Here is an 11,427-nt window from a genome sequence, read left to right on the forward strand (position 1 = left end):
TGTTTATGGTAAAGAAGCATGCTGATGGCTCTATTGAGCGATACAAGGCATGGTTGGTGGCCAAAGGGTTTAAACAACGGTATGGTCTTGATTATGAGGATACCTTCAGTCCAGTTGTGAAACCTACCACCATTCGTCTACTTCTGTCCTTGGCTGTTGCCAAAGGGTGGTCTCTGCGTCAGCTTGATGTTCAGAATGCTTTTCTCCATGGGGTCTTGGAGGAAGAGGTTTACATGCGGCAACCTCTAGGTTTTGTTGATCCTTCTCGTCCACATCATTTGTGTCGTCTTGTTAAGGCACTTTATGGACTTAAGCAGGCTCCTCGTGCATGGCATGCCCGACTTGGCTCGGTTCTTCGCCGTCTTGGATTTGCTCCGTCCACTGCTGACACATCTCTGTTCATATTCCACCGTCCTGAAGTTACTATGTACCTGATGGTTTATGTTGATGACATTATTCTTATCAGCTCCTCAGTGACTGCTACTGATCGTCTGCTGTATGCTCTGAGTGGTCATTTTGCTGTCAAGGATCTGGGTGCTCTCCATTACTTCCTTGGTCTGGAGGTTTCACGGTCTTCTGCTGGCTTGACTCTCACTCAGCATAATTATTCCTTGGACTTGCTGCGACGTGCAGGTATGTTGCAATGCAAGCATGCTACCACCCCTATGTCTGCGACTGATCGGTTATCAGCATTGGATGGTGCCTTGCTTCCTTCAGATGATGCTACAGAGTATCGCCGTATCGTTGGTGGCTTGCTGTACTTGACTATCACACGGCCAGACATCTCGTATGCGGTAAACCGTGTGTGCCAACATCTTCATGCTCCTCGGACTTCACACTGGTCAGCCGTGAAGCGCATACTGCGTTATCTCTCTCATACTGTCTCCTATGGTTTGCATCTTCGGTCTACCTCCTCGAGTGCTCTCTCGGCGTTCTCTGATGCTGATGGGCTGGGAGCTTGGATGATCGGCGATCAATGGGGGGCTATGCTGTCTTCTTTGGTCACAACTTGATCGCCTGGAGTGCGCGCAAGCAGGCTACAGTCTCTCGGAGTAGCACTGAAGCGGAGTATAAGGCGGTTGCCAATGCCACGGCTGAGCTTATTTGGGTACAGTCTCTTTTGAGAGAGTTGGGAGTCTCTCAATAGCAGCCACCGGTTCTTTGGTGCGATAATATTAGTGCGACGTATCTTTCATCGAATCCAGTTTTCCATGCTCGTACCAAGCACATCGAAGTTGACTATCATTTTGTGAGGGAACGTGTTGCACAGAAGCTTCTTCATATCAAGTTCATCTCCTCCAAAGATCAACTTGCTGACATCTTCACGAAGCCACTTCCACAACCTCAGTTTGAAGGTTGTAGGCGCAATCTTAACTTGCTTTGTACTTCAGGTCACAGTTAAGATTGAGGGAGGGTGTTAGATAATGTCTATATATAGCTTCTATGTATATTGTATTTGTACACTACGTGTACCATTATATATATGAGATAGCCGGACCCATATTGGGTGTCGAGCAGTTTCCCAAATACTACGTTTTACAGGCCGGATCTCGATGTCCAAAAGCCAGGAAGACATTACATAACATATGCCGTCCGGCCAGGGGCCGTAACAGTAAGAGGCCGCGTAGCCAAAGCCCATCCACATCCGAAGGAGACCAACAGGTGAAAGCACCCCACAGGGACCAAAACACGTCAACCCGCCAGTACGACATGAGGCCGGGTAGATAAAGCCCCTCCGCATCCGAACAAAGGCCAACGGGTGAAAGTGTCCCCACAACGCCCCCCATTAGACCCCACCACCCGTAGAAGGAAATACGGACACCCTCACCGAGCGGCCGACATGCCCACCGGGCTCAACAGTCGCATGCGGACCAAACAACGCGCACACAAGGCTTGGGGAATGACCCCGACAGACAAGGAGGCCCGGGCACGCCCTCGACCCACACATCATGGAACGATCAAATGACGGGGAAAGCGGCATACAAGCATCGGCGTGAGGTGCACGGGGCAGATCGGACGATGCAGAGCGCGCCAACATCTTTTATAGGAGTATATTTTAGAAAAGGAGTACTATATAATGTTCATAATAAATAATGTATCTGTATATTTTATTGTTACTCGGCAGCAAAGGATTCAGATAGTTATTTTTAACATGTGAAGTTTTGTCTAGAAGCAAAGCAACAAAACATGTCACATAGTATTATCAATTGAAATTGCAAAGTAAGATGGGCATTTTGGCCGAGGCACAGTAAAGGTCGGGCAAATCATCAGTTCGCAGATGACATCTCGTACTGGTAGGTATAGCTAGCTGAATCCCTTGGCCGCGAATAGACAGCACCAACCTCCATTCCAAGCCCCAACGCGAATTGATATTACCAACCTCCACTCCAAGCTCCACCGCCGGGAGGAAGAACCCTAGCCGCCCTTCAAGGCCCCTGTTCCCCACGCCGCCTCTGGACGGACCTGCGTATGCTTCGCAAACCTTTATCCTCTATTTAGATTCCAATTTGCTTGACACCATCGCATCCTTAGCTGTTGTGGTGCGATTTGGGGGGCGGTGCTTGCACGAGAGGGCCTTTTTCAGAGTGGCAGGACCCTTTTATTTTGTCCGTTTGACTTTGATTTGAAGTTCATCACAAAAGTATGTTTCTTTATTTTTAAATGTTCTTCTTCTTCCTTTTCTTGTACTGCGATTTGGACGTATTGTTAATATACAAAAACACTGGCTCATTGCACCGAAATTGTGAAATGCAGTACCGGGGAGTAGGGTCGAAATAGTGCTGGTGACTCAGTGAAACTAATTGGTACATGTTTTCAAGTATTAGTGTATTACAACGGGAGAGACAGAGAGTAGGATCATCCTATGAATTAGGCAACGATTTCAAATACAACAGGAGAAGCAGACACTTGGATCTGTTCAAAAGTATTTTGCGTTAACTTTTGAGTGGTCCTACCAATTATTCAACTAGTGTCTACCATTTAGATCCACGGTGGACCAATTGGACAATCAAAACATGGATACTGATTCTCTGGTTCAGTGATGAGATTACGTATTCTACTACATTAGTTAATTTAGAGTAAATTCTGTTTCTGCTTATCCAAACTTGCACCTCTGTAGCACTTAGGTGGGTAAAATGTTGAAACCTCATTGCCTCATTGGTTGTCTGCTGAAATTGTATAAGTAAAATAGCTTAATATACTGATGCAATAACTAGAAACTTGTCATATAGCCTGCAAGCTACTCGGCTGACCTGAACCAGGATGTTGCAGCTATATTTCATTCCCATGCCCTACGGTTACTAATGCCATATGCCGCCTCAGTTTTTTATTACCCAGCATTTTATGAAGGCATATTTTGTGCACAGGAGTGAAGGCACATAGAGCAATCTGGACCATCAATGCTTGCTTTGAGATTCGTGTGTGACAAAATAAGAATTTTAATAATAGCCCGCATGCTCATGCACTTGGAAATACATAGCTTTTTTTATGCAAACTCAGCATAATATAATTTATGTGCAGTGCCTTCCCTTGCAGTCTAGGCTCTAGTGCATGTCAGCAGCAGAAACTATTAATATCATACCAGAACAACCGCGCGATGCATGGTGCTCCCTGGTTCATTTAATTTATCCTGGATCTAGTTAGACATCATAGCTTTGCTTTTTTTGGTTTCATTCTACCAAGGGCTAAGACTTATGGTATCAAACTCCATCTGCTGAAACCAACACGGGCGGTGTCAATGCATGTTCTGTAGTCCAATTTTCCAAATTTTACTTATACTTATTCATAAAGCAAAACATCAGAACAAATTGTTTTTTGGTGCATCAAAACAGGTTCACCCATCCAATCTTCGGCTAGTAACAAAGAGGGATTTTATAAGCTTTATTATGTTGTTATAAAAAAGATTGAGTTTTTGCCTGTAAATGTATCTATCATCTAGTAGGCCGGGTTATACGTGCATATTTTTGTTTCTTCAGTTGATTGAATTTCTTATGTATTTTTCTTGCAGGAATAAAACTGTGAATGTTCGCTTACACCTGATGCCCTCCTACGCACATAATGAGGTGTAACTATTTTTCTACTCTTGAGACTGAAGGTAGGATCATGGTGCTAATTCAGGTTTCACTTTATAGTTCTTGCGTGCATAAATGAGATTCTCATTTTCTTGCTTCCATTGTGCACACAATCAGTTTCTCTGTAGAAATGTAAAGCTGGAAAAAAAACCCAGCCTCTGTCCAGTGCACTATTTGCACATCTTGTCAAAGCTGCCTATGTAGTTTTTCCTTCAAAAGGCAACAAAAAATGTTGGAGATTCGAAGCTTGAGCTAAATAGATGAACTTTCTGAATTTGGTAACACGTACACCTTTTTGGTTTAAAAAGGTTATCAAACGGTGCTTTTACTCTATTGGCACTGGTACAAATTATGAATGACTTTGTCTTTGCTGCATACCATGCCTGCAGGTTTATAACCACTATTTGAGTGGACTTTTAGTCTGGAGTAGGGTGTAGCTGCACTTGTTTGTATCCTGAGACAGCAAGTTTGCAGATAGAACCTTGAACTAGCTCCTCTGTCACCTGTATCAACTCGAGTGTCCTTGGAGAAGCTCCTGCAAGCAACATTACCAATTTGCTTGGATCCTTTCTCATGGGAAATATTGTCAACACTGTTAGAAGATTAGTGAATGTGATTTCTGAGGGCTTATCTAGTACAGTATCACCTAAAGAGAACTGTTCTACAGACGCTGTGGTTGCTAAGGGTTTGGAACGTGGTCCAGCCAGGGATACACATAAGAGCAAAGAGTTGAGACCGCACAGTGTTCCTTCTGGAAATAATTTGTTTCACTGCGATGCTTACGAGAAATTGATCAACGGTGAGCTTAATTTAGGTTGTAGAAGCAGTCCTGAAGCTTCAGAGGACTATAAAATGATACCAAATGCAGATAGAGCAGTGTCTGGTCCTTTGGATGTGAGAGGTTGTGAAAGTACCCCTAAAGCTTTGTTAAGGAGACAAGCCGAGCAGAAAATAACTAATGAGAAAGCATCAATTCAGGCGATGGTGCCAACTGGAACTTCAGCCTCTCCAGATGTGAAACATCCTAAAACGGTGAGTTCCGGACTCTGCATCTCAAAAAATGAAATAATATTTCTCCACTCTCAGCCTTAAAATGATTGTTCAGCAAATCCCTCCCCCCCCTCTCTCTCTCTCTCTCTCTCTCTCTCTCTCTCTCTCGTCCTTATGAAGACTGGTAGAAGCAACAAACAGACAATAAGTATACGTTTTACTTGCTTGTTCAATCATCCAGAGCATATAGATGACTTTAATCTGATGTTACATTTATATAGAGCTACCACACACTTTAAGCTAGATCAATGCAATCTTGAATAAGCTAATCTCTGGATGCCCTAGTGTAGCACATCCCTACACGTTTTCTTGGTGATAACCATTTGCTTAAGGTAATTTTGAATGTTTTGGACAACTTATAGTGTATAAGTAACTTAAATCCAATCTTAATCTCGGGGAATACAATTGGTTAGACTGATTGCTCAGTTCCTTATAAAAGCCGGCGCCTTACTGGGTGAATGCAGTAGGGCTCTGCACCAACTTTGTCACCATAAATCATGCTGCTGTCATTTTGAAATTAATTTTTTGAAGATACATTAAAGAAACTGATCAAGTTGTGCAAATGCTGCAACATCTAAAACTCTAGTATTTTGCCTGCAGTCAGGTTGTATGTGTATTGTGACTCCATTGATGTCTCACTATGTTTTATCTTGCTTGTATATGTAATTTTTATGATTGAACCTAACCCGACATTTAATTAGTGAATTGTTCATTCAAAATATCAGGTGCTATCTCCGCTTACCCGCAGTCGCAGTAAGGCTATGGCTGTTTCCACACCTGAACATCTCAAACTGAGAAACGCCAGATCAGGTGAAGCATTTGGTTTTTGAACTTGTTTCTGTAAACCATTTATCCATAATCCATATTTACCCAAGAAAGAGAAAACTCATTTTCAGGTCAACTAGTAGTTCCACGGTTGGATTCAGGAAGCCAAAAAATTATCTATGACGTGGTTAGTAACAACATAACTGGTCATTCTTGTCACTGTTACCGGACAGCTTTGTCCATGACTGGCAGATGTGTGGTTGCTAAAAATAGGTCATGGTTTATTCTTGTTTTCTAATATACAGGAAAAGTCTAATGTGAACAAACGGGTGCATATGGACATGGGTTCATACTAGACTTTCCCTCTATAAGAACCTTAATCTTGTCATGTGGTGGTTAGTATTTGGATTCCGCAATGGACCATCATTCAATCCGCTTGGGGGGTTGGGGGGGGGGGGGGGGGGGGGGGATCTCACTATTTTGTGAATAGCTCCTCTGTTTTTCACTCATTCCGGACTACCGATGAAGTTCATGTGTTTATTGAAATGAACATTGCCTTCAATAGTGGCTATATCATTTGGTTCTTGAATGTGACGCTGTGTTGAAATTATTGCTTCTTAGCTGCAACATATGACAACTGTGCTATGTTGCGAAACAAAATCAATTCCTGTAGGTTTTTGGAACTCCAAATTCAACTTTAGCACTGCATCACAGTAGCTTAACATACCCTAAAAAACAGTGCCATAACAAGGCAAATAAATAAATAAATTCAGCCTTATTAGTGAAGTGTGCATACTGAAGTGAGCTATTTACCAGGCAGAAGTACCTATCACCCCATTGGTGGAGCAAAGTTCTGCAGGTAAAGCGTTGCCGAGTACACCATCACAAATGATCAAAACTCCAATTCCATATGTAAGTATAGGAAATGTGCCTAGTTCTTGTGGTAGTAATTGATTCTGAGTGTTGCCTGTATATTTATATGTTTTATCAGCATACTAGAATATGGATCCCCAATCAATCACGCTGCTGTCAGTTCAAAAATAATGGCTTGAAAATAAATAAATTATACTCAATGAACCAAGCAATTTCTGCAAAGGCTACACTATCTGAAACTTTGCTGACTTTGAAATCAGAATACTACCTGCAGTCAAGCTGTGTGTATATTATGAATCAATTTATGTTTGAACGTATTAGTTTTTGCTTGTATTGGAAATGCTATGATGATTTCTAACATCTCATTGATTTATTCATTAAAAGGGACGATCTCCACTTCCTCGTAATAAGGATAAGGTGTTATCTGTTGCCACGCCCGAAACTCCCAAACTGAGAAGCTCTAGATCAGGTTTGGTTTCTGAATGTCTATTTGTACAAATCATTTATCTATTTTGATACAGGAATGGGACATTCTTTTCAGGTCGACTGATAGTTCCACGTTTGGATCCAGGAACACAAAATATTATCTATGACGCGGTTAGTAACTGCATAACCATGTCCATAGATGTTTGTTTTGGTTTTATGCATCTGCTATGAGTTATAAGTTTTGCAGTCAACTCAGAAATTTATGTATCTTGTGTGGATAAGAGCTAGTTATGTGAAGTTAAATTACCAAGTATCACAATGTCACAAGCCATTTGGTGTTTTTATTTGTCGGCACTCCAGATCTAGTTGTCGTTGCAGCTTATTACCAGTTCAACCCACTTCGATGTCCCAATGATACTTTGAAATGTTGTAATGGTATGACATTGACATGCTAATAGACTATTTTTAGAGGGAATATGCTAATAGCCTCTAGTAGAACCTTCTACATATCCTGTGGTAGTTAAAATTTGGTAATTTTGTTGAGCAACGGGCCATTTAGTTTACAGACTTTGATTTGCTTCACCGTGTTACCAGGCAGCATCTGATTCGCGGTACCGATTCGGTTAAGTGAGTTAACTGGGAGTGTTGATTTGGCGATCTCTATTTAAGTGATCTAATCTGGCCCTCGGCGTGGAATCGTACAACAGTGGATGAATGGGCCATAGAGACTCGCCAGAGAGGAAAACTACAGCGGCACGCGGCTCGGGAGTCCTTGATGTCGTCAACCGAGCGGTCAACAACGACGATGCGCTCGTGGACGAGGTATGGAATGGGATGGCGAGGTCGAGGCTCGTCTTAGAGAACTTGGGAGGTCCTCTGGTGCCGGGGAAGAGTGACTGGAGTTCGCCGGAGCGGAGGTGGAGCTCGGGCTTTGTGGTTTGCGTGCTCCATGCTCCAAGACATCCTGGAGAGAAACCAAGGTATCAAACGTGTGTGCATGGGTGAGGTAGAGGGAAAGGAGGAAATAGGAGAGAGGCGGGGCTCAGGCTTCGTCGTATGTGGAGAAACCAAGGTGTCAAAGCGTGTGCACGGGTGAGGTAGAGAGAAAGGAGGAAATAGAAGGGCAAGGGCTGCTATGACGTCGAGGCAAGCTTCGTCGGATGTCGAGACAAGCTTCTTCTGATGCCGTGGCAAAGCTCAAAGTCTGGCGAGCGGTTCTAGGAGAAATAAGGCGGAGCTTCGTCGTGGTTTGATGGGAAAGACGAGGCCAGGAATGGGGCGTGCCCGAGTGCGCCTTTTATTCCAGGGGAGGTCGTTTCGGTGTGAGGCGGTGGAGCTCGGTGGTGGACATTAATGGCGTGGTCAATCCGCGGCCATTAATGCGCCTTTAAGGCGTACTACCTCCGTTCGGGTTTATTGACCCCCTTCGTGTTTTGTGCCAAATTTTGACCATATATTTAACTAATAAAATGTTAATGCATGTCACTAAAAACTATATCGTTGGATTCGTGTTTGAACATAGTTTCTGATAATATTATTTTTGTTATGTATAATTTATATTTTATTCATTAAAATCATAGTCAAATTATGACCCTAAATACGAGGGGGACTAATAAACCAGGACAGAGGTAGTAGTATGGAGGGGAGAGGTTGCGGCAGTGCACGGGTGCTTCTGGAGGGTTCTTCAGGCCTGAGAGAGGAAGGGAAATGGCAGCCATCGTGGTGTCGCCGCTGTCGGCCGACGTTGGCTGGGGTTGAAGATGACACGGCAGGGCCCGCTCTTCAGTGAGAGAGGGGTGTTAACTGGGCTGGGCCTCGATTGGGATGCACACAACGCAGGAAATAGAGATAGGAATGGGCCGACCAGATTTGGCCCAGTAGGCTAGAGTTTCTGTTTCTGGTTATTTCTTTTCTAGTTCTATTTGCAGAAATGACTTTGATACTTAAAATATCAAGCCATTTCCTTAAAAAAATGCACATCGGCAAAATCATTTAAGGGTATTATAAATTCCTAAAAATAGTTTTAGGGTTTTATAAATACCCAAAATGATTTAAACTTCAAACTTGGTAGGGTCCATTGGGAGATGTCATTTTATCTCCTCTCTTATTTGGTTAGGATCAACATCCAACTAAAATCCAAATACTATATTGGAAAGTCATATTATTCCCACTTATTGAAATATGGTTTGAAAATATCCAAATGAAAATATTAAATCCTTTTAAGTTTAAATAACTCCTTCGAGCCAAAAATTATATTTGTTGGATAGTTATATCAATCCAACTTGTTTGACATGGCTTGAAAAGTTTAAATAAATACTCAAAAAAATTAATTCCTTCTAAATTTCAAACAACTCAATCAATAATATTATTTAATTACTTTATTAACATTTCAATTTTTTTGGATGTTACATATATTGAAAGCCTTGAGACACAACTATTGGCAAGCCGATGTTTGGCTCGTACCTCGTGCTGTTGAGGAAGCTGTGCTAAACCTTGCACGAGGCATTCTATGTTCCTCACAAGCTAATCCAACATCATGTTTTTCTCATACTGCCCCATTTTCCAGTGTGTGGACAAAGCCTAAGGACAGTCTTGGCACCTTGAAGTCTTAATTTTCTGCCAGTATACTTGCACTGATGAGCCCATGATCTTTCGCAGGATGGTTCTATCTGCGGCGTAACCAACTCAGAGCTGCAACGGCTTCAAGGTCCATCCTGATTTATCGTGTATACAGGCTTCTCGGTTTTCAAGCCCAAGCTGAACCCATGCAAAATGCCTCGGGATTCAGAGATAACTATTGCTTTTCCGTGTTCCTTCTGCTGGCAGGGTGCAATTCGGAACCACCTGCTAAGAGGAGGTCTCGGTGTTCATCCCCCGACCATGGCAGGTCCTTGATATGGTTCAAGGGTTTGTGGTAAACTATGGAGATTATTTTACCCTTCCACAAGAACCATGAAGCAAAACTTCTGCCTTAACATGTGACTGGTTCAGATGGAGGGACTCGCCATCAAAGTTCTCGCGCTGAGCATTCCCCTGTTGCAATTATTTGTTGAATGGAAGAATGTGGGAAGTAACTTTGAAGAACTTCAATAATCTTGGAAGAATGTGGGAAGTAACTTTGAAGAACTTGAATGGAAGTAATCTTTCATGTTGTTTTTACTATTACTATAGTAACTACTCCCTCCATTCACTATTATAAGTATTTTTTTATTCGGATGTATATAGACGCATTTTAGTATGTTTGTTCACTCATTTCAGTTCATATGTAGTCCATATCGAAATATGCAAAACATCTTATATTTGTGAATGGAGGGAGTAGATGATATCCCACACCTTGCTGCAGGACTTGATAGAAATATATAATCAATGAGATTTGCTTACATGTAACATGGATATTTGGATTAATTATATTTGAATTGTGACTGAAAATACGTATGATTTATTGTATAGTTGTAAATATTTTCTAATATAAGCACCATAATAAAATGCATGGTTGCATGGTGAATGGGTCTTTTTTCTGTGCATAAGTATGTTGAGATGACAATTTACGTGTTGAGAGAAACATCTACTATGTTATTAACTTAATACGGGAGAAGAACATCATTTTGCATATGTTCCAACCTCCAAGCTAGCCCTGTTGAAATATGCCCTAGAGGCAATAATAAAGTGGTTATTATTATATTTCCTTAATAATGATAAAGATTTATTATTCATGTTATAATTGTATTGGTCGGAAACTTAAATACATGTGTGAATACATAAACAAATACCAAAGTAAGCCTCTACTAGACTAGTTCGTTCATCAAAAGATGGTTAAGGTTTCCTGACCATAGACATGAGTTGTCGTTTGATAACGGGATCACATTATTAAGAGAATGATGTAATGGACAAGACCCGTCCGTTAGCATAGCATATGATCGTTCAGTTTTTGCTATTGCTTTCTTAATGTCAAATATATGTTCCTTCGACCATGAGATCATGCAACTGCCGGACTCCGGAGGAATGCCTTGTGTGTATCAAATGTCACTTCGTAACTGGGTGATCATAAATGTGCTCTACAGGTATCTCCGAAGGTGTCTGTTGAGTTGGCATGGATCGAGATTGGGATCTGTCATTCCGTATGACGGAAAGGTAACTCTGGGCCCTCTCGGTAATACAACATCACACGAAGCTTGCAAGCAAAGTGACTAAGGAGTTAGTTATAAGATGATATATTACGGAACGAGTAAAGAGACTTACCGGT

General features: G+C 41.9%; 1 protein-coding gene across 3 annotated transcripts; it reads left to right on the forward strand.

Annotated features, from left to right (window-relative positions):
• The first annotated feature begins 2,227 nt into the window (after positions 1 to 2,227).
• On the forward strand, positions 2,228 to 10,613 carry LOC109745659 (uncharacterized). 3 transcript variants are annotated; one of them, XR_012202680.1, is made up of 10 exons: positions 2,228 to 2,467; positions 4,007 to 4,093; positions 4,460 to 5,102; positions 5,846 to 5,930; positions 6,017 to 6,072; positions 6,702 to 6,797; positions 7,143 to 7,227; positions 7,280 to 7,355; positions 9,843 to 9,891; positions 10,011 to 10,613. XR_012202680.1 is itself a non-coding variant. In XM_020304773.4 (10 exons), exons 3-10 carry the CDS (start codon positions 4,644 to 4,646, stop codon positions 10,100 to 10,102), a joined length of 978 nt encoding a protein of 325 aa, XP_020160362.1. In that variant the 5' UTR covers positions 2,228 to 2,467; positions 4,007 to 4,093; positions 4,460 to 4,643; the 3' UTR covers positions 10,103 to 10,613. The 3 variants fall into 3 exon arrangements, 2 of the variants coding, with proteins under 2 accessions (XP_020160362.1, XP_073364664.1); XM_020304773.4 differs by having other exon boundaries at positions 7,300 to 7,355; XM_073508563.1 differs by lacking the exons at positions 9,843 to 9,891; positions 10,011 to 10,613 and adding an exon at positions 7,779 to 8,102 and having other exon boundaries at positions 7,300 to 7,355.
• Positions 10,614 to 11,427: the final 814 nt, after the last annotated feature.

This window comes from Aegilops tauschii, chromosome 2 (assembly GCF_002575655.3).
Source record: "Aegilops tauschii subsp. strangulata cultivar AL8/78 chromosome 2, Aet v6.0, whole genome shotgun sequence".
Lineage (NCBI taxonomy): Eukaryota > Viridiplantae > Streptophyta > Magnoliopsida > Poales > Poaceae > Aegilops > Aegilops tauschii.